General features: G+C 40.1%; 1 protein-coding gene across 8 annotated transcripts in view; it reads left to right on the forward strand.

Moving 5' to 3' along the window:
* LOC126851948 (protein tiptop) overlaps nucleotides 1-24,774 on the forward strand; it is a 141,295-nt gene that overhangs the window by 92,378 nt on the left and 24,143 nt on the right. For 6 of the 8 annotated variants that reach the window (XM_050596302.1, XM_050596307.1, XM_050596306.1 and 3 more), the window contains one exon: nucleotides 2,554-2,685. The exons of the other annotated variants lie outside the window; for them this stretch is intronic. In XM_050596302.1, coding sequence (XP_050452259.1) covers nucleotides 2,619-2,685 — 67 coding nt within the window. In that variant the 5' untranslated portion in view covers nucleotides 2,554-2,618. The remainder of the gene's footprint in view (nucleotides 1-2,553; nucleotides 2,686-24,774) is intronic. 8 annotated transcript variants of the gene reach the window in all.

Genomic DNA, 24,774 nt, shown 5'->3' on the forward strand with positions numbered 1-24,774 from the left:
CTGCGTTTCCCGATAAGAGATTAAGCTCGCCCTCAACGGCGTCATTCGCTAAGCTGAGAGAAAATTCCGCGACAAATTCAATTTTTAGAACAATCCTCCGCGTGCTTTAACGTTCAGTAGAAATCTCTCTTCGTCAACAAGTAAATTTTCTTTATCCCAGGGAAGTAAAAAAAAAAATTCGAGCGAGGGTTGGATGTCACACAAAAGCCGAGTGATTTGTGACGTTCGCCATTCTTTTGACCGTACGGCAAGGTTCGCCCTTTCTACACCCCCTCTCGCTTCTCCTCTTCGCCGTCTTGCTTGTAGATATGGCCGAGTAATATACGAGCCCTGCATCTGTTCCCCCCGAGTGACGCAACGTTCCGCCATAGATCACACCCAGGCTTTTAGAGAGTGAAGGCTGTTAAGGAGAGTGCGAGAGAGAGAGAGAGAAAGCGATCCGGTGAAGAAGATAGGGCGAGACGGTACGAGGAGAGAAGAAGAGAAGGCGAGAGTGAGATTGAAGGAGGAAGAGGGAGAGAAAGAGTGACAGGGTGACGTACTGTTACTGTTAAACTCGCCTGTACGTAAAGAAGAAGAGCATGAGCAGGAGTGCGGCTGCCTCTCCAGCGTGTCCCTGGTATGGGGTGAGGAGGAGGGAGGGAGGGGAGGGGAGGGAGGGTGAGTTGAGAGAATGAGAGGGATGAGGTGGAAGTAGTTGCTGGTGGAAGACCATGGAAGGTGGACGGAGACGTCGGTGTTGTTGTAAAGGGACGTACAGACTTGGATCGTGGATCAGGGAGACGAATGTAGCGTGTTTCTAAAAACGTGCACTTAGTCGGAACTCATTAACGCAATCGCACCGCCGATTGTATTTAAATTGATCACTCTGATGTAGCGGAGAAAAATGTTGAAAAGTTTTTCTTAGCTGATTTAAGACGCTATCCTATCTTTTAAGATGTATGAAAAGGACAAAATATTTTTCAATTCAATATTTAAATTGTTTATGCCTTTGCTAAATATTTTTAAAGTTTCATATATATATATATATATATATATAATGAAAAAAGAAAATATAGAGAAATATGAATTATATATATATGTATGTATATATATATATATGTGCGTTACATTTTTAATATTAATAGGATATTTAATAAGCTTATAAAATAAATGTAACCATGAAATTATATTTAGGGAACTTTTAAGTATTTTATTAATATATCCAATTATAATTGCAGCTATTTTTATATGTAGAAAAGCAATTGTACGAAAGATGTCAATCAACAATGCAGAGCTTTCAAACGTCAAGGTCTTGTAATCATATCAGACTTAGCATAACATCGTACAAAAACCGAGAAGAAAACTTATTCACTCTCTCGCGTTATATAACAAATTAATAATTCGAGAGAGAAAATAAGTAATCGTCTCGCATTTCACTGTTCGAAGAGAGAGAAAGAGAGAGTATTATAGTGAATCAGTATACACACAAGTTATGAGCGATATATTGCCCGGATATGGGTTAAGGAATTTTCTCGGCTCGCACGAAGGGTGGAAGGTGGTGGGCACAGAGAGTGGCGAGGGGTTTCAGATGAGATGGTGGTGGAGGAAGAGGGAAGTTGGGGGCTAAAAAGGAGGGCGACGGCGGCACGATACAGTACGTCCCTGGCGCACCGACGTAGAAACCATTGAGGCGAGATATACGAGCGAGAGTTTGTTTGCGCTTATGGCCTACGTCTGGAAAAGGGAAGGTAGAAGAGCAGAGAGAGAGAGAGAGAGAGAGAGAGAGAGAGAGAGAGAGAGAGAGAGAGAGGTGGGAAGGGGGGAGTTGACGTTTTATCGAGGCACCCTTATGCCTATTATGCCTTTGCATCTCCCTCTCCCCCTCCTGCCCCTTCGTCGCGACGTACAGCACCCCCGCGCCCATCACCGCCCGGCCCTCGTACGGTGGCAACCCCCCCCCACCCCACCCTCCCCCTGCCGGCTGGGTGACGCGGCGTGCGAATTAAAACGCCTCATAAATATCTGAAACAAAGGCGGCCGCTTTCGAGGGCGTACGCCGGAAAGATATACGGCTGGTTACGATGGTCGGCACTGGGGTGGTTAAGGGATAAGAGGGTGTGGGGGAGGGGGGGGGAGTATGAACTGCGATGCGGGACGCGATCCTAGGCTTGGCACCCTTTTGTAAAAACCCGTCGGGAAGGTTGACTCTCTCTTCTTCCCGAGAATCACGAGAACGTTGCGGCGTTCGATTGGAAAAATCGCCATGAAAAAGCGGGCGTGGATTTCCTCAGCAGCGATCAATTTAAATTATCTTAAAAATCTTGTATCGAGAGAGGGAATGATATAGTTATAATATTAGCTTTTTAATGATAATTATTTTGAAGGAAATTTAAGAAGTTATTATTATTTCTTTTTTAATTTCAAACTCGATCTCAATTTCACCAAGGCGCGTAACAATTCAAATTTTTTAATATGCCGTTAGCATACATCATGCTATGTATGTATTTATTAAATAAGAAATGTGTTTTAACGAGGCGAGATTTTAACATTCCATCCTGTTCTCTGTTTCAGGTAAGTAGTGGTCTCCGAACGTTTGAAAAGCGAGCGGCTCGGAGCCGCCGCACCGGACGGGAGATATGCGCAGCAAGCAGCAGCCCAGGCCTTCCTTCCGATGGCCACAGCAACGCGGTGATAATCTTACCGGTAAATATTCATAATGTAACATTTCACGCACGCACGCACGCACGCACGCACGTTATTTTGTTCCTTATTTTGCATCTTGCATTTCTCATGTCTCTGATGAGATAACGTTTCTTCGTGTACTGGCAGAAGAGTAACGAGACGATTAATTGGATGATTAATTGCACTTGTATAAAAACAGTTATATGTTATAGTTTAGAAAGTTTATTTACTGCTTGAATTATTTTCTGTAAGATAAACTCAAATTTTTTTTTAATTTTTTTCTTAGTGCATTCCAATGTGTTAAGTGTCCGAAATAAATTTCAATTAGTGTATATTGTTTTAATATATATATAGACATATTATTAGTAGATTGTAGAAGTACGATGTGAAAATTAAAAATAATAATAATAAAATTGTGAAAATTAAAAATAATAATATAACAGAAAAAGAGGGAGGGTAAATCTCGATAATAATCTCTAATGATGGATCGGGTCGTGTAATGCTGAAAATATTGAGAAACATTTACATTTGTTGCGATTCTTTAACCGATTATCATCAACGGATCAGTCTATTGGTCTAGCTGTAAATCGGTTATTTACGACAGGTTTAAGCGACGAGTAAAAGCGATCGGTAACGTGTTATGGAGATCGATAAACGCGACCACAAGTATTATAAACGGTATTCTGGACGAACAGGTATCGTTGAAGTTTGCTCATATGTCCTTCGATCCGGACTATCCTTCACGATTATGATGTTCTTAAGTAACGTTCAATCTATTACCTTGAAAGAACTCGGTAAATCATGATTTCCGTCTCTCATTTCCCCCTCCGATACGTCTATATTAGAATGATATCTTTAAATTGATACAAAGTAATTATTCTCGCAAGTAATTATTATTTCTAATCAACAAGTATACGATTAATGAACTAATTAATGTTGGGCGAATAAGTTGAGAAAGATATAAAAATCACGATTTGCAAGTACTTTAGACGTTGTAAAAATGTGATATTCTCAAAAATTGTTTACATGGCTTTCAACTCGGGCTCGCATTGCGCAAATGACACTTGGTCGTATAACGAACGTTACATTTTATTACGAATCCCATCGGATAAATAAACATTGTTACAGAATTTACCGATTTACATTTGCGATTTATTCGCCAAAGACTAATTAAGATAACGATTTGCGTCTTTTCGTCCATTTTATTTTACGACATAGATACGCCATAAGTTGACTACGAATTATTAGATAATATGCTTTTTGCTTGTCATTATCTTTTTACTTCGGTAACAGACAAGTTTATAGGATTAATCTAACGTGTTGGTGGTACCTTTGAAAAAAAAAAGCATACTATATTGCTGCGTCACTCGATCTTTTGATAGATATCTGCTCTCGACGTATCTTGTCTCTTTGTATTAAATTCACGTATCTATAACGCAAGATGTTTTATTTCTCATATAAGCATCGACATCTTCAATCAACTCCCATTGATTATTCGAATATTGATTTATCTATCAATAATAAATATCAATCAAATTTTCTCCTATCTCTTCGCACATATGTATATTTTTTTTAGTTTTCAGTCTGTTTTATATATTTACGTATATTTATATTACATATATCTATACTTAAATATGTATAATTTTATTTATAATAATTTATATGATAAGAATATGCTGATCAATAAAATAGGAGATAATAAATATAGCAACAATTGAACAAGATGAATTTGAATCTGAGGTATCTGTGAAAATTGGAAAAAAAAAAAGAAAAACAGGGCAAATAAAAAGCAACTGATTGAGTCTTTTGACTTGTAAATTTAAGTAACACATACGCACGTACATGTAATGCTATGCGAAAGTCAATGGCTTTACAAGCATCGAATTTCTGCAACGAGAAAGTAATTAGTGAGACAGAAGGAACTAATAAAAACGATAAATCGAAAGCGGTATTCGTCCGCTCAAAGGCAAAGACTATCTAAACTAAGCAACTGGTTGACACTTGCAAATGCAACGTGACGCCGTATCTCATTACGTCGTCTGAGCGTTGTCTCGAAACGGAGCCGCAAAGCGATAACTGGGTGACTTTTCTTCATCTATCTGCTATTGAAATGGGTAATCAGATCCGTTTTCTCAAATCGTGGGCGAAAATTTTTTGTCGAAAATCCACGAATTATCGTAGATTAATTTAAAGCAATTGCGAGAATAGAGCGAGTATATATAATATATCGGTATTGAAACTTTGGGACTATCGTGACACACATACAAACAGAGAAAAAACGTTCACATAAGCGTGAAATATTTGAAAGATCACAGTGTCAAATATTAATGAGCTATTTTTATTTATTAAAATATTTTTGGTTATACTGACATTTCCCATACATGTAGCATATGCTTGCGGTAATAATATTGTTTTATTATGCTTGCCCGATTATTTTTAAAACATGCACGTATATCGAAATAATATAATAACGAATGTAGAAAACAAGGATGACTGATATTTATTTTATAATAAATCAATTATCGAGACGACCTCTGTCTGAAAAATGACAGTGCAATTTTTTTCATCATACAATTAATTACTTGTAATTCCGTCGATATTCCGTGATAAATAAATCTTGTGTCTATAATAAATTTATTTTAAATATTTAAGCGCGTTGTATATATAGCATGATTGGATTGAAAATTTCGTCAAAATTTTTCTAAAAAGAAATTTTTCTAAAGATTTTTTTTTTAAAAGAATTTTTCTAAATAGTATTTTTAAATAAACATTTTTAAATGCTATTTTCTAGAAAGACTTTCGGCGCCAACTGACAAAGAAAACTCAGTTATTATTATCAATATATATGTTTATGCAAATCTTGCAGCATATATATTTCATTCGCAATAAAACATTCGAGCGTGCTATTATATTTTTTCGCTTTACGATACAACACCATGTTACATTTGGTATACTTGTCGCTGACTCTACAGAAGTTCGACATCTTTGGATGTCGTCAGATTCGAAGAGATTTAGTTGCAACACAGTGTCTTGGAAAGTTGGTCGACTTCCTTTGCCGGATATAATCTCGACTAATGTACCTCGCAGTTGAGCTCTTTGTAAATGCAGCTCACGAGAGAAGAAATTCTCTGCAGATGAACTTTGTAAAGAGATTTTCTTTGCTGCAATCGCATTTGAAAAGTATTCGTTTGCAAACGTGCTTAACGAAAATATCATTGTCTTTGGTTCGTAATGACGATCGATCAATCGGAGCGATGGAGATGAAGGAACATTTACATTGAAAGGTAATTAAGGATAAATCACATCTTTAATGGAATCCCCAGTGGTGGAGATTCGTTTTAATTGAAATTCACAAATTCGAGAGACGGATATAATAATCGCGCAGCGCTTTATAACACTCGTGTTATTGCGCAATATATTTCGCGATTTGCAACATTTATGATACTTAATTTTCGAAATAAAATGCATTTTTTACCGATCAAAATATCATCGGCAAAATTATTTCTGTGAGAATGTATCTTTTAAGAGAGAGAGAGAGCAATACGTTTTAACTTTCTCCGGTCAAATTGCAACTTGTAAAATTATTATTGCCGCAATATGTTTTTTTCTTCCTTCTTATTCTCGTCCTCGATCTGCTCGATGTTAATTACATTGGCAATTCTGAGCAACGCTTTTTAAGGAATACGTCGAACTCGTGCAATGATTATTATTATTATTTAGAATAATAATAATCATTGGGCGAAACATATTAAAATGAAAGGGGCGCCGTGGAATTTACGAGGCGTATCAACTTGCTTGAGAGATCTCCCGGCGAGCACGCATTTAATGGTTAATAATTTTCACGGAGGCCCGCAACGCTGTTGTCGTAAAAACGCGTCTCGCGCGGCAGAAAATTAACGCGCTTTAATCAGCGAGATACATCAGAAGGTACTTGAAAAGGCCACTCGTACCTGGCTCCGCGTCCCACAATCGAGATACAACCGTCGTCAGCGGCGGCGGCAATAAATTTTGCGCGAAACGTGTCATCGTAGTCGCTCCGATAAAAGTTACAAGGACACGATCGGCCGGTTCGGAAATAGTACCGGTGTCGTTCCAGGTATACTACAATTCCATCGCGTATATATCCTCGTCCATGTATTCTAGCGGGTAACGATGCACCTGCCTAACACACACACACACACACACACACACATGCACACGTATACATACATGTATGGCTACGTACATGCAACAACTTCGTGAAAATTAGCGACGCAAGCCGGGATTTATTGCCACGTGCTCGCCCCAGGCTCTCATCGCCTGGAAAAAAAATATATGGCAGCCGTGTTCATCGCTCGATTATGGTACATTTACCAAGCACGGAAATTCCTCTTTGCTATCGCACCGCAACCGATTGGGGGTTATCAGTCATCAGTTCGTACTGGAGTATGAATCTTTTTCTCGTAATTTTTGACGGAAAAAAAGAAAAACATGCGAGCTACTATGTTGCTTGGAAAAGATCGTTTTACTTACAGTTTGAGATATTTTAGTATAGAATAGTTTTGGTGAATAAAATATAATAATTAATAATATTATAATATATGTTTTATTTTAATAATATTGAATAATAATAATAATAATAGCGAAATACATATCATCGCGTTTAATATCATATCTTTGCGATTTAGCAGCCAAGAAAATATATTTTTATTTTTTTATATCATATTAAGTAAAGATAAATTAATTACAGTTGAGATTTTCCCGGGAAATCGCTGTCGATTTGGCATGATAATTTATATTTCCGTTGATGTAAATCTTTCTACTTGACAGCTGCAGGCCCAACTTAAATATATCCGAGTGCTGCAACCACGCTTTCACTTTACAGAAGGCCCATTAATTCTAATTTCGTGTCATTGATGGCGATTTTTCTCTTTGCTATTTTATATTTTTCTCAAATGTCAGCTTCAACCAGGCCAGGTTTTATTATTAACCTACCATCAGCCTAATGATTTACCTCGTTCCGATAAATTTGTTACATGCATATATGACTTTTTCTAACGAATTTATAATTATCTCTACCTATTACAAATCATAATCTGTTTAGTTCTGCATAATTTAAACTGTATTAAATGGATCTCTTTTTTGACATCTGCCATAGTTCACTGCAAAAATATTATAGCCGGCGATAACACTTGTGATTGTAATATAGAAATAATATATCTTTCTTATTTATTTGTGAAAGAAATTTCATTAAATTGTGATTCGGAAAAATAAAATATTCTGAGAATCGATCTTTACAAATTAAATAGATAATACTATCGTACACGATAAGCTCGTGAAAAACATGCATCGTAAGGGGAAACGAGAGAAAGTACGGGAGACCGCGTGCGTGCAGGCGACAAACACACAGACCCCCGTCGAAAGACTACCCCTTCCCACACCACCCTCGGGCCGGCGATCGTCTCGCTGGGCGATAACCCGTGGACGACGTGACAAGTGAAATTCTGTATCCATGGGTCGGCGGGGAATATCGGCGCACGTCTAAATGAACCGTTGTACCTTCTGCTTTGATTTCAAAGAGGACCTCCAACAGCCGAGGAATATTCATTTAAATATCTGTCAATACTCGAGCTCGACGCGGTCGCCTACCCTGGGGATGGACTTATGTGCTCCCTGCCGCCGCTCCTCGTGCATTCCGTGCTCGCGTATCCTTGCCTGTATGTGTGCTACACATAGACGCGAGCGCACGCGACGCCAATGTCTGATCTCTGTTGCAAGGTATTCTCGATCCACTTTTGCAATCTGACCGTTCGAGCACCCCCCGGCGTCTACGTCACTCGACTTTTCCGGAAAGTTTTTCTTTTTTTTTCCTGTGTCCAGGTGGCGAGCTTCCAATTGGATTCGCAAAGTATAGTTATTGACTGCCTAATAACATGTAATTCGTAGAAGGAAAAAAACATGCGTATAAGATATTTGACGTAAACAAGATTGACATGAATCAGATGAGATTTCATAAAGGCGTAAACAAGAAATATGTTCACTTATATTTTCTTAATTTATTCTCAATATAATTAAAAACTCACTTTTCTTTAACTTGATGAGAGACGAATAAATGAAAAAATTAAAGTACAAAATTAAATTATGTTTATGGACATATATGATTAGTGTTGTGTAATTATTATTCTTAAAATTGTAAATAGTCAATTACGCAGTCAATTACTAATAATTATTTATAATGAACATTATACCCTTCTCTATTTAATGTTTTTTTTTTTATTTCAAGTGATTGCAATTATACTGGAAGACATAGAATAATATCATATAAACTATTATTATCTCATAGTAAGCCTGTTAGAGCGAGGTTTCAATTAGTACGTTGTATACATAAATCATTATGTACTTGCATGTTCTGCATCACGTTTTACAATTCAAAATTATGATTATTGATACATTATGCTAATTTCGATTCAAGGATAATAGCTATAATACCATTTTCTCTCTCTCTCTTTTGAATGATTTTACATCGTTTTCAAATCATTAAAACTTACTTTTTTAAAGAAATCCTTTTACATTTGCTTTCTACATGAACTGACAATTATATATATCCTTCATGTTGATTAACGCGAGATGATTTTAATGATAAAAGTATACATTATCTCTGAAGAAATGATCGGTTTAAATCTATACGCGTGGACAGAAAGATATTGAAAGTGGCAAGGAGGAGGAAGACGGGAGAAGAAGGAGGCGGCGAGGACACGGGTGTGAAGTGACTGGGTGAAAAGGTGATTTTGCACGACAGGAAGCAGCTTCTTGGCGGGTAGGTGGGTGGACCAGAATGGTTAGCAGAGGTAGATGGGGGGCAGGAACACTTTGCGTGCGTCATTTAAGAGAAGCTTAATGCCGCCGTAAAACGCGCTAACGGCCAACTCTCGTCGTCCCGCCGCCTTCCACGAGCGGCTACAGTTCTTCCGCGTGTTCGCCATCGCCTCTTTATCGCGCTAGTCGCTCTTACTCGGCCGAACGATGCACTGAGGGGCCTTTAGAGAGAGAGAGAGAGAGAGAGAAGCGATACTCACATCGAGATAATGTTATATCATTCGTGTACCTTTGTAGAGATTTGTGCTTGTGCGGAAAATTTTGTTGCACGGTGAATGAGTGAAAATTAATAAAAAAAATATTTCCAGCCCGAGTTCTTTGCTGAAATAAAATATATATATATATTTTGTATAATCATCCATTTATTATTAAATATCTATACTTGATCAAGAACTTGTATCGGCAATCATATAATAATATTGATTTAACCCTTTGTGGTGAATTCTTTGAGGCATGAAACAAGATTATAAAACGATTTATATCGTGAAATTTGTGCCCCTTATTTCGTATAATTGAATTTCTATTGTAATATCCTTTATACGAACATCTCTAGATCTCTACTATAATGCTCAAGTATTATTTTACATAATTATCGTAATACGATACTATAACTAGTGAGCGAAGAGGTGATCAGTCGGTTGTCTTGCGTATATCCGTTTTCTTTCTACCATTGTCTTTCTCTCATTGGCTTTCTATATTTTATGACGGTCATAAAGCGTCGCATGAATTTTATTATTATTACGGAGCAAGAAACGATTCCCCTTTCACGTCTAGCGACATTTGTTGCGCGTCGCATAACATCTTCGTTTATAAAGAAAGTTGAATTTCATTATCTGTCATTTATGATACAACGTTAATACGAACGCATATAAAAAATATGTAATCCTTTTTATTTAGAATCTAGTTATATTTACAATATTACCTACAATTTTTTCTCATTATTCGATTTTTTTAATTGTTTCAAATTTTTTAATAGTTATAATAATTTTTTTATTTAATAATGAGAAATATCTTTTTTTACAACAAATGTATCGAGATAGATGAATGAACGATTTTGAGAGGAAAGCAACAAAGAAGAAGCGGGACAGACTCCCCGAGGGTGATCTCCACCCTCTTTACAGCTCCGGCGAACATTTTAATCCAGCCGACCAACGTCACTCTGCCGCCCCGAATAATCAGCCCGAAATTCGTTGCACAGGCGAATTGCCGCGAAACGTAACAAAAGAATGAGATATTAGTCGGTCGCGGCAGTGTTGCTGGTCGACGAAGTGGTTGGCGGTGGGGGTGATTGGACGGGGTTGCGGGATGACAACAGTCAGCTGACAACAGTCGGCGGCCCGTACCGCGATTCGATCTTTTTCTCTCTCTCTCTCTCTCTCTCTCTCTTTGCGCTCGGCTAGAGCGGGTAATTAGGCTGCGCGTCCAAGGAACTGGCTGTCCTCGTCCTTTAGCACCGGCGATCGCTTAGATCGCGATCTCTCGCGCGACGGTTGATTGATTAACAACGTCATCTCCCAGCGAGCGCGCCCCGACGTATGTCTCAGAATGACAGTGATATATCGTTCATTTATTCGAACGTAATGATCTTGTGTTTAATGCGAAATCGCACAATGTCCGTGAGCGACACGCTCCTATATATTGCTTAATAATATGCACATCGAGAATTAGTCATTGGCGGAAATTAATGTGCGAACGATTTGTGTAAGTAATCGCCAGGGCGCGCCGGGCAATTCATTGCCAGGTGTCCGCTCGCGTGCACTTATTTACACAAGCGTTTGCATTCTCGGCTGTCGGAATTGAAACTTTGAGAGCTATCGCAATTACGAACTCGCGCGCGCCTGCAGTCCGTGTTACCTCGTCGACCTTAATGGAGACCCGGCTTCTCTCCGCGAAGAGTCCTGCATCATTGTAGAGAGTTACGTAAGACAGGGAATTACGCGGCTAATAATGCGAAAAAAAACTAAATATCGAGACCAGATTAACCCGAGGCGAGGTGCCGTGCCACCACGCTCGAGTGAGCCCATAAGCGAAAAAATCGCGATTTATATCGGTAAGCGCAAAAATCGGATGAACGCGTGCGACTTTTCACGCACGATTGATTTTCTCATCCCGCGAGTACAATTAAACGTTATTATGTATTATCGGAAAGTCTTCAATCGAAAGTTCAGCATAATTATTGTATTTGTTATTAATTTTATAACATCGAACATTATTATAAAAAATTGTTTTATAATTTTATGTTTTATATTTTATATTTTAAAATTTGTTATATAATTTTATGAATTCGCTCGCAGTAACATGATATTTAATGAGTTACTATATTTTTTTTTTAATACATATTATTTAATATATATTAAGTATATATTTAATACACATTTAATACATATGTTTATATATAGAATAATAAATCTGAAACGTGAATATGAAAAATCTAAATACATATATATATATATATATAATAAAAATTGTATTTATAGAAAAATGTACGAATACAAATTTGCTAAAAAAAAATATATGAATGCAAAATTCGAGAAAACTTGAATATGTAATGCGATGACGAACGAAATATCGCAATGATCTCACGGCGCGCTCGTTAATATCGCGTATGCATACTTTTGACTCCTCGTCGAGTAAGTACGTACGATTGTAAGTGCCGACAACTCATGTGCATACGCATCGACAGAACATTCACTTATCGTCGTTTCATCTGACACGATGCAAGCGCTCAGGCGGGCAACATAGTCGAGCAGAATCGGTCGCTGCCACTCGAAAAGCCAATAATGTTGCACTCTCTGACGGACTGACAAGGTCACATTCGCATGTCGCGCACACTGTAGATTGGGAAATTTATCGAGGACACTTTCATTACGTCGTTTTTCTTTTTTCTTCTTTTTTTTTTTTTTTTAATGCGGGAGAAAGCAAGATCCTCGAGATGATAATATAAAGGAGACGGGGCGATTACATTCGTCGCGTATTACATTTCTATATTAAGTAGATTACTGATAATGGGCAGTATTTTAAAAGTAGACGACATACTTATTAATGTAATTTCAAAATTTGCGTCTATATAATTTCGATTACACCTTGGATTTGAGTTTGCAGCGATCAAGCAAGAAGCGAACATTTTTTAAATGTGATTAATTCGACTTGGAAAAAAAATTAGTAAAATTTATAAACTTTATTTTTTATTCCACAAAAAACCGTTTATCGCAAATTTACTTATAAACGGGTCTCTAAAAATATTTTAAAAATACTAGAAGAGATTATCCGTGCACACACACACACGCACACTTATACAAAATAAATATGATGTATCCTTGCGTTGGACGCGCGAGGAGCAGCAGACATGGTACGTGTGTGTGTGCGCGCGCTCTATATAGATAAAAGCGAAGAGAAGAAGCGATAAAAGAGAAGAGGGTTCCTTGGCGATGGACTCGCGGGAATGACGGGATGCTTGTCGAGCGCGGCTGGCTGCGCGCATCTCGGTAGTGGACGCGTATATCAGCATCGCGTCTTCAACGTCATGACGTTCCAACTCGGCCTTGTCAGTCCATCCGCCGCATCCGACGGGCTGCTCCTTGAGTGGCAGCGATTCATTCCGCTCTCTTATACCCGCTCTCGCTCCGCTCTCTTCGCCGCGGCGTGACAGGCGATGCGATGTGAACGCACCGTGGTCCGGGAGTGAATGCACGTGCGATATGTGAGACTATAGTGTATGCATATGTGTCGGTGCGCCGCGTCACTCGCGCGATGCGTGAGAGACGTTACCGGTCGGTTGATGTCGTCGGTTGAAATTTCGGGCTTGACAAAACACGACTTCGCACGTTTGCCTCTAAATTAGCGCGAGATGGTAGATACACGGACCGATTTAAATTCCTCGGTTTGCGTGGTCCGGACCGCGGCGTGTCGTCTCTTCCGCCGTTGCACACACAATGAATCACAGTGCCTTCCTTGAGTGACGTTGATGCATTCCGCTGTTCTATCTCCTCACGGTAGACTAAACAAATCAAGCTACGGTTTCGTGGCCTTTTTATGTCTAATAATTATGTATGACAAAGCTTTACTCTATCTCTCTTTCTTTAATTTTTTCTAAATTAATATGGCATATAAAAAATGAACGTATTATATTATAGCGTTAGATTTCGCAATTTCAAGTTTAATTGGGCTTCTTTATAAATTTTTGCTATTATTTCTATTTTTTATCTAAATAAATAATTTTATAAATATATAATATAATAAATAAATAAATAATTTCATAACTAAATAATAAATAAATAAATAAATGAATAATTTCAGGCTTTATTTTTCGACACTCGGACTATTTATATAGATAAATAAGTAATATTTAATATTGCACTGTTTCAGATTAATTCTCAATGAATAAATTCTCTTTGTTTTTTGCTAAAGAAATGAATTATCAAGTTTCTCAAGGTTATCGGGTTACATATATGCATGTATATTTTCTGTGTTTCGTGTCCCGGTGACTTTGGATCAGAGATCACTGAACGAGAGACTTGCTTTCCAACTCTCGCGTGTCCCGCGTGCACGTTGCCTATAATACTATATATTCTCTTGCCGCTAGCTTAATTATAATACCATGATATTTATTGCCAGACGTATCGTTTATTTCTGTCGACAGTCGTAGGAGGACCGGGTGAATATGGCGATCGCGTGAAAGCCCCACGAGCTTCGTCGATCAACCAGCGAGCCTTATATCCTTGCGATATGCTTGTTTTTAAAAGGCCTTTCGTCTTTTCGTATCGATCGTATCTTAAGTGCATTCGGATTAATTGGAAAAATTTTAAAAACTTTTTATTTTCTTTACAATTTTGAGAGGTTCAAAATTCTTGAAATGAAAATTTGAAGTAAAATAACTTTTCTTGCAAAAAAAAAATGCGACATTTGTCTCACTATTTTTATTTGTATGAATAACAATATATGCGTACGTATATACAGTTGTATTTACATTTGCATTGTTTACAGTCACAGGTTCGTCAATTACAAAATAAAACTGTGTCGCGTTTGAAGAAAATCAGTCACAGAATAAATCAATATTACTCATAATAATCTTTTTGCAAAGATCGAAGCAACTGAGATTCTCTTTCGTGGCAGGCAGTTAAGTGCGACGTTAATTGGAATAAAAACAGAATTATGTTCTTTGCGATGATGGGTTTAGATAATATACACATGGTAATGTTCTCTTGGGGATCTTAAATTGTGTATGGTTAGCTCATTACATTGTGCGATGTGATTTCCATGTATATCTATGTGTATACATACATATATTTATTACGTATATCTATGTGTGTTTACACATGGTATTTCGCTCCATTCTTCATAAGAAGAGAGAATATATCTTTCTAAGCGTATAAAAAGCTTATTTATATATATATATTTCTCCGCATCACGAATTGTGAACGAATATCTGATCTCGGTGTATATGAAATATTATACATTTTTATTATTATTGCACAAGTTGTCTTAATGTTGCATATAATGTAATTTATATTAAAAATTGTCTATTTACTTATGTTACTTCACATTATATTTTCACATGGTTGTAAAATAATTTATATCTCTTGGCGAATCCGATAATCTTCTCACGCAAAAGAAGAGAAATTATTAACTCTGCACAATTCTCACATAAATATCATTTTCTTTAGTTTAATTAAACGGGGAATCAAAGATGCTCCAATAAACATTCTTCATTATTTTTCCTATTTCAATTGTCAATTTTTATTTAGCGATTATTATCACGGATGATGGCGGGTAAAGTTTATTCTCAAAGAATTTCGACTATTGCTCCTATAAACTCGTTATCGGGATTCGGCTACATTGTCTTCATCAAGAAGGGGATATTTAGAGAGAAGAGAGACGATCGGCGACGAGTTGAGGAAGACGCGGCGGCGGCGGCGGCTCGAGCGATTGAGCGATGCCGGGTCGTTCCGGCGGGCGCCCGGGTTAATAACGGACCGCGCGCTCTCTTCTCCGGATAGGGGAGAAAAATTCATCGGTGTTTCAGGTCCGGGCATAATAAAGACTCTCCGAACGAAAGTGCGGAAAGTCAGGAGCAAAATTGGCTTCAAAATTTTATATCGACGACATTAGTGGAAGTACGTATCTTTATCTCACGCATTGGTATGTATGACTTTGAAAAAAGTCATGTATAATTGAGTCAGATGTTGTGGAAGGAAATTATGCAAGTGGACTTTCCTGAGAGTTGCAAGTGCAAAGTTTATATTTTATTATAATAATATTTTTTGTGTTGACGCGCAATCGCAATCCTCGGCCGCGACTGCGATTTATGCGAGGCCGCATGATAAGGATGAGCCGGATAATACGGCACCACCTCCACCTGCCAGCGGGCGTTCCACCCTCATTTTTAATTCCCCGCGGGACAACCGATTTCGTTAGATCTTATCGTTGTTAGTGATTCCAGGTGAGCCCACTTGAAAAGGAGGCACAATGGGGTCTCCGTACTTGCCGCCGAAAGTGTGCAGGTGGTTCCTTCGCGTCGCAGGCATTTGTCTTGTAAAATAAAATGGAAAGAGTTATCGAATCTACGTTAATGTTGGAGGAAGGATGACGCGAGTCACCGCGCTCCTTCTTTTCTCTGTCATAAACTATCGCTTAAACCTTGACGTTGATACAATGCTCAGAGCGGGTCATTGTACTCGATTCTGGTTCTATAAATAATAAGCTTATATCAAGCTAGAGAGCTTCGCGTTAATATTACAAATGAGAGACTTATGTCACATACGTGTCAAGCTAATGCGTCTATGAGAATAGAAAAGAGATCCTTTACTATCGTGTCAATCATTATTAGGGACTTGAGCTTATAGCTGTTCGCACTCTTTTACATTGATACAAAAGATCAAATTTTGTGTACGCGAATGTCAAAATTACTATTACTCGCGATTCCTAAAGGATTACTATCTACCTCCGTCAGCCATGAATCATCTTGCGCGAATGTAACGTGAATTTTTAATTGCACTTGCCACGCGATGCGACGGTATATTTCTTTCGTTCGCTATAATTAGAAAAAATTGCGCGGCAGTATCATCTATCCGACGCGCAATTTCCTCAACTACGAGACAGACAAGCGTCAAAAGCCAACCGGTGTAAATTATTTCGATTATATATGCAGTCTAATTACGTCTGTCGGAATGAATCGACGAATCGAAGCGAGGAGTGAGAAGAACAAGAAGCCATCGAAGATGAGAGACCTGGCGTGTCGCGTCGCAATTAACATCCTCGTCGCGACGACCTCGATCCGTCTCGATGCACCTGGCTTTCGTCTCACATCCGAGCAGCAGACGATGACTCGATGTGACGAGATTGGAATTAATATTCGGAAATAGGACCGCTGGTCGAGGTCTCAGCTTCTCGTTATCGCTTCGCGTATAATTCTTGACGAGAGTTTCCTCCTCCATCTCCTCTTCTCGTTTATACGTTATCCCTTACTTAGGATGAAATGGCGAAATATTAAATATATGTCGTTTATTGTTATTAATAATTAATAATTATTGTAATTAATGGCAATTTATCGCAAATGCGATTTTCTATTACATCACATAGATTTTTTTCTCATAGCATTCACTTATATTTGAATTATACGTTACACATGCGAGCAGAGAGCTGTCTTCTCTTTGCGGATAAATCCTGATCTCTCTCGCGACAGTTGCGTCAGGCCGGAGCGACGTCGGAAGGGAAGGTTTCTCTCAGGATTGCGATGGCCTCCGATTTTGTTTCTCCCATGTCTTCTCCCCAGTCGCGCATTCTTTTTCAATTTCTGGAAAGGAGGGGAAAAAAGGCGATACATACGTACGTACGTATGCTCGGAGAAGAACAATAAATGTTACGGGTCGTGCATTGCGGAACCAGCGCCGGGCGATAAATCACGTTAGCCGCGTGCTTAAATCAACGTCTAAATTCTCTTTTAAGTCACACGCTGTACGTTTTATAAAAGAGCATTATTGATCGCCCCTGCTTTGTAACTCATGTACACGTCGCCCTGAGATACGTGCGTACGTACTTTCTCCGTTTCTTATCTTCTCTTTATCACTGCATCTGCCTCATTACTATTCTACGAGCATTCATTATTATCCTGTCGCTCCTATTTACATTTCGCGTATGCACACTCTATCTCGCGGATTGGACTATAAACTTACTACTTAATCCCTGTTTCTCGCTTGAGCGGCGCGATATAAAGAACTTTAAAATTAGCGCCTCCCCAAGAAAGATTCTTATTGAATTTTTATTTTTTTTTTATTCTGATGATTTTTTTTTCTTTTTTAAAAATTGCAACGATATTATGATCTCGATAAACAGGGTGTTTAAAATCAGAATTTCGCTCTAAAGCTCTACGCATGATTTTAATCTCAATTATTTAAAATGACATTTCCTCAAGTATATTTGCTATTAAAATTATTTAATAAACGTTATAATACTAAATATATTATATATGTACAGACTGCTTCGGAAATATTAAAACATCTCGAAAATCAAATGTTTATCACAAACATATGTAGATACTTGAGTCTTAAATATTTTGAGTTGACCTATATATAAAAATGTTTCTATAAAATTTTTATAAATGATGTTTATTTTTTTTTTCCTTAAATATATATAAAATCTTGATAAAATATTTTATATATGCTCCACATATACACACATATATATATATATGCTACATTACAAAATGATACATATCAATGTAACGTACGTAATCTGATACATATTTCGCCAAGACAATTGAAATTGAAACGTGAAAAAAATTGTTTGCGACACACGTCTATTTACGCAACGCGGGGTAGATGTGCGAACTTCATTCGTGAGAACGCGGATCGCATTTAATACATACAGTCCGTGATGTGTCTTGCATTAATCGGGAGGCGCGGAGACACAGAAAAGGAGAGACGAAGGAGGAAAAGAATGACGGGTGAGGAGAAGACGTGTGAGAGAGCTGAGGGCGAAGTGGACGGGGACCGTTCGTTCTGTCCATCACGTTGCCAGCGTCAGATTATCGTTCTGACACTTTCCGAGTTACTTCCCCCGGCGCCGTGCGCCGCGCCCGTCTCCCGACTATTCCCTGATAGACGGGAGGATCGCTGCCGCTTCATCCTTTCCTCGTCTTCGTCCCTGTCCACCGCGTGAAACGCGAACTTCCAACCCGACGTTCGACCACTTGAAACTCGGAAGGGAGGAGGGAGGGGGGAGGGGGTGCCGGGGGGCGGCGGAGGCGCGCGCGTTTGAAGTCTGGTCTACTCGTTTGACCGGTGTCGATCAAATTTCCGAGGGCGAGATCATTCAAGGCCGTCGTCGACGGGATCGAGACAAAGCCCCCGTCGCGGCCTACCATCTCTAGATCACGATCTTTTTTTTTTTTCGCTCTTTCTTTCTCCTTCTTTCTCATCCGGTCCTCTCGTACTGTGTTTCATCCGTTCCAGGAGCGTTAATTCCAAAGTCGATCCAAAAGAGAATCCACTTGAGCGACGCGAAGCGGGCGGGGAGAGCTTGCGAGGATTACAGCGAGTTTCACGTTGACACGCAGATACGCCGGCATGGAAGGGGGAGCGGGGGGAGGGGCACTTTGTTCGGCTTGTCCGATATCATCCCGCGTGTTACCCGATCCGACCGACGCGATCCTGCGCGCACGCATATTGTCATAATTATATAACAATGCGAAAGAAATATCGGATACATTCGTCGGATGGGCTGATAAATTTTTAATTGAAAATTGTGAGAGTACGGGCGGGAATTTAAAACGAAATCTATTTTTGCGCCCCCTCCTTTTCGCGTGCCGCCACTACCGCTGTTGCTGTTGCTGCAGTAAAAGCACGCGGGAAAGAGGAGAAATTTAATTCTGTCGGTTTATCGGTTGTCGATACATTTTTCGAGACGCATTAAAAGGCACTACCTGCACAAGCCCGACGAATTATTCGCGATGAGCAATCGTCTCATCGTTGCGAGAGAGAGAGAGAGAGAGAGAGAGAGAGGTTGAATACGCGGCAGCACGCGTGTGACCCCAGCCACGCGCGTCATTCAATTAATAATTCAATCATCGTTCTCGATTGGATTACCTTTTGGGCGAAAAAAAAAAATAAAAAAAAGGTGGTGGGAAGGGGAAAGAGTGGAGTGCGACGCTCGGGGCGAAACGCAGCGAGAGGCTGTCATTACGCGCAATGGCCCATGCATTTATCAAATTATTTCGGTTTTGTATCGACCTATCGATCGGAAAAAAAAAAAAAATTATCGACGCTGAAATTCCGGATTTTCGCCACGCATCCGTAATGTGAAATCTATCGTCCGTCAAAGCCTTTGAATCATTCAGCAGAGAAAGGTTGCATAATGTACATTACTGGCTGAATACGGATAATCTGTTTAAAGGAAAATTTCATATAATTGTAATTAACAATGTTTATAATGAATCTTTATATCGCGAGAGTTTTTACTTGTACGATTTTTATTCTCTTTACTTTTATTTTCTTTATTTTATTTTCTCGACGTTACTTTTTTATAAGAAATAAATCTTGTCCAAAGTAACTCGTAAGCGTTTACGAACTCATATCTGATCGACATGATCTTTTTGTTTCAGGTAAGACAACTTTGTGAAATAACTCACGCTAACCATTTGCTCCAAGACGGTTCGTGAGCCATTCGTGAGTAACGTAAAAAAAAAAAATGCTCATTGTAGATACAATTCTAATTACTGCTAATTATTGACGTCGTTAACCGACGTCAGAGAGACGCGCTCGTTACGCGCCTATTATCAGATAACGCGAAAGTGTTACGCGAATCGAGAACGTCAGTCCCGCGTATTAAAATGCAAACTCTACATTCAGTATGGACGGTTTAATGCCTCGTTCGGTTTGAGCGCGTCGGCCAGGTAATTAAATTGAATGAAATTACGGACGATTAATGGTCCGGACACGCTCCCGTGACTCATGCGCGAAATTACGAAGTTCCTGACAAAAAGTATTTCGTGCGAAACAACGCCGTTTGATTGTCTATAAGCGTTTAATCACTTGTAATTAAGTAAAAAAAATTCCTACTCATCGCGCATGCATTATACTTGTGTAATATGTAACTTTGCTCTTACAATTTTTCATATAGATGTCATATATAATGTATCACATCTATTATTATTATTTGGAAATATTATTTTATAATTCTCTTTATAATTTTATATTTTTTGCAAGAGTTTTCCGAACGTATTGTACAATTTGCAAATAGACACTCGGTATGTAGCTAAAGAGACGCGTGCAAAATTATTATAATTATGTTTATAGTTAAATTATTATTATTATAATTATTACAGAAATTATTATTGGAAAAAAACAATATAATAATAAAATAAAATTATTTTATTATAATATTGTATTTTTACAATATATGTATTGCAAACTAAATATATATATATATTGTAAAATTATAATTACATTGCACTAGGGGCATTTCGTACTCGTGGTGCGCCATTATCGCGAAATACTGCAGATGCATCTACATACACGGTTGCATTCCTGGACATTAGCATTGCCACGTAGCGTGCACGTACACGTGACGGAACTTGCGTGTGTAGGTTAATGCTCGTACTCGTGAGAGTGGTGCGACATCCCTCTGATGAAGTTGAGCCGCGACGTGTAATAAGGGTCGCGAAAGGCGGGGGAGGGGGAGGGGGTTGGGGGGAGACGAGCCGACGGACGGACGTTAGTAAAAGGTGGGGCTAGATGAAGTCAGGGACGGATCGGTCCTTTGCTTCCGGAAAAATTTGTTCCGCGTTTAACGCTCAGCGTTCCCCCATTTTTTTCATCTATCATTTACAAAAATTTATTTCTTAGATTATATAAATATATATATATACGTTTTACACATTGCTCTCTTGCATCTGCATACCTAGATTGCTCTTTTAGCAAATAATGTATATTATTAGTGCGATAAGAAAGAGAAAAAAACACAACACACGCGAATACACATATACATAGAGGCAAGCAGATATCGGAATCTTTGAACACGCGCATTTGCGAAACGTGCGAGAGATGTACCTGAGATGAAAGAGAGGACCCTACGTCCCTGGATGAGGTTGACACGCGGGGTGGACCTGTCGAGGAGGAGGGTTGAGGCTGGAAGCGGACGTGACACGGCCGTCTTGTGACCTGTACCCTACCACCGACACCACTCCTTCCCCGTCTCCTCCTGACCCCTTCTCGCTGACGTCCACCCCCGGGTCCACATGCCACGACGGCGACCGACCACCGCCGCTAGCCCAGCTCTATTGTTGTTATTATTAAAGGGGGTCGACGGGGCAGGAGGAGGGGGAGAGGGAAGAGCGGGGCGGGGGAGGGGGGGGAGCGGGTGACTGCCGGTCGGGTGAGAGGGACGATGACGGAAAGGAAGGCGGCGTCTGCAGGTGACAGATGAAACAGCCGATCTCTCGCTCCATCCCGTTTTAGATCTCGCTCGTTCTCTCTTCGCCTCCGTCGAATATACTCGCGCGCGCGCGCACATACACACGTACACGCGCTCGCGTGCACGCATATCGAGACGTCCGGGGCTTTCTCTCTTTCGTTACTGCAAACTCACGCTTACCCTTCGCGTACCACACCCCTCCGAGCCTCGGACCTTTGGATCGTTTGGATCGTCGACGTCCAAGCTTCCTTCGGACTGAAACGTTTCGACACTGTTCTTCGGCGGATGCTTTAATCGAACCTTTAAGCAATCACTTTGAACTCTTTCTTTCTCTTTATCTTTATCTTTTTCTTGCTTCTTGTTTTCTCGTTCTATTCGTACCTTTCTCTGCGCCGAGACAATGCGCCATTTTTGTTGCGCCTTTGTACTGAAAAATTCTCGCGCATCTACAGCTGGAAACTTTTAACAATTATATAGAGTGCGTTTTCAACAAAGTTTATTAAGCCGCGTGACGTTTACTACTATGAGCTATTGTTGGCAAATATATATTAATCAAACGCGAAAGACGAAGAAGAGCGTGTAACAGAATCTCGTTATCAATTCACTAGAGGTAATTCGCGATTCGCCTTACGTACGACAAGCCTTTCATCGACAAGCATGATCTTAAGATAAATCATGCCAAGCCCGCGTACAAAGCCGGCCCCGTTCACCCATTTGAGGTTTACGTCTATATTACGTAGCTCTCGATTGTACGTTATGGAGATTAGCGCGAACTCTGTTGCATTACACATGTAGGATATTGCGGTATCTGCGACTGCACGTCCTTCGTTACGGATGACTGGCAGAGAAGTGATTCTGACGTCCATTGAGACGCCAGTCGGAAATCTCGCGTATTGGCACGACGTCCTCGCAACCGCGAGAGCTTCGAGTTAGTTTGCGTTTTGTCCGCATTTATATGATCGGGATAGTGAGTCGCGCGTGTCAATTTGCCCCCGCATTCCTCTCTCGATCCTCCTTGGCATCTATTTACTATTGGCGTCGTTGTTTGGTCGAATCTAGAGAAACGCACGAGGAACTAGAGGAGAAGATAGGGGATATGAGGAGACTCTCTTTGCACTCGGCCGAGATTAGTTTTATCGCGTTTCACTCTTCTCCCCGGACGGATCCGCTCAAGTGGACACTCCGGAAAACGCGAGGAATGCATGTCTCGTTCGTTCGGTGAAGGAGGGGACGGTGGTAGTTACGTACGTACGTCCTTCCAGGCCGAATTCCCTCTTCCAGCTTTTCCGCTTTACTCTCGAATAACTCGACGTCACCGCATCACCACCCTCGTAATCACGCTCTCGCCGCGCTTCAACGTCTCGCCTTTGCCCTCCCCCTCCCCCTTCCTCGCCACGCTCCCGGCAAGCCCTAGGGATCCACCGGAAACAAAACCAATAAACCGCCGCAGGACGATATTGTAAAGTCCCGTGAAAGGACTGTGACTCCTTGCTGCGAAGTCCAATGGCTCGTGTCTCGCCCCCTTCTTCTCACGGCGCGTTGACATCTTGCCGTCCTTCCCACATCCGGATCCTCCTCCATGCGAAGTTCAAGACAAAATCCTCTTGCCCGGAAGGTTCCCACTCGCTGAATATGCAATGAAGCTTGCGGGTGTGGTTTCATTCGTCCGTCAGCTCGCTCCCGCGATCCGCCGCTCCTTCGAAGAACGTTTTTCGGAAGCAACAGATATTGCTGTTTATTCGATTCTTTTAAAACATTATGTTTTTCTCTCGATACTCGCGGTTTAACACTGGTATAAACTTTACCATGACTTTCTCGACTTGCCTTTACATATTTTTACATAATTTTACTATCACGGAATATTTCGTCCCTGCTAGTCTTGCATATAATAAAAAGAATTTTTAGAAAAAACTAGGTACAATGGAAGCATTGGAAAATAATTCATAAATTATAATTATAATATCCGTAGAAAAGAAATCGTTATTTTATTAAAGATTATAATCGATAATTTTCCAATAATTAGGAAAAGTTTGTTGTAATTAAGCAAAATAATCTTATGTTTCATAAAAGATTATAACGTTCATAAATAATTATATTGTCGATTATCAATGTCGATTGACGTCACAAATAGTAGTTAGTTTAACACGTTTTGTTTTAATAAGTAACAACCTTGTTTCGGCAAACTACCTTCGGCCGTTAATCAATTCCTATACAATACAGCTTGATTCTCGAGCAGAGCTCCGAGTGCGCACAATGGTTCTTTGGAAGCAATCTAGGCTAGGTCCAGCAAAGCCGTCAGCCGATTTTCGAGGGTCCGTCCATGTCCATCCGTCCGTTTGAGGAGACGACGGTGGACGCCCAGGCGTCGTCGCCGCCGCCGCCGCTCACAGCATTGATCTGTCGGACGGCAGTCTTGATATCGACGGTGGGGAGAGTCCGGAAAGGCTGCTAGGAGGGTACCTACTCCTACAACTCCCCCTCCCCCTTCCTCCCTCTCCCCCTCGACGCAAGTGTTGGTGTATATTGTACGTATTGGCTCTCGCTTCCATACCTATCAAGCTCGATTGAGGTGCGAGGGGGAGAGAAGGGGGATGGTCTAGAGTTGTTGAAGTGAGAGGATGGAAGGGGAGGGGGGGGCAAAGGTGAGCCTTGAAAAGGATGGATCAGAGGAGATAGGGACCTTCGATGTCCAGTCGTCATTCCGAAGGACAGCTCGTCACTTCGCGCTCGAGACTGATTACATCCCCTCCCGCTTGTCTCTCTCTCTCTCTCTCTCTCTCTCTGTTCTTCTTCTTCCTCCTCGTCAGGACACTCGTCTTTCCCCTTCGCCGCTTCCGTTTTGAACCC

The sequence above is a fragment of the Cataglyphis hispanica genome, chromosome 9 (assembly GCF_021464435.1).
Source record: "Cataglyphis hispanica isolate Lineage 1 chromosome 9, ULB_Chis1_1.0, whole genome shotgun sequence".
NCBI lineage: Eukaryota > Metazoa > Arthropoda > Insecta > Hymenoptera > Formicidae > Cataglyphis > Cataglyphis hispanica.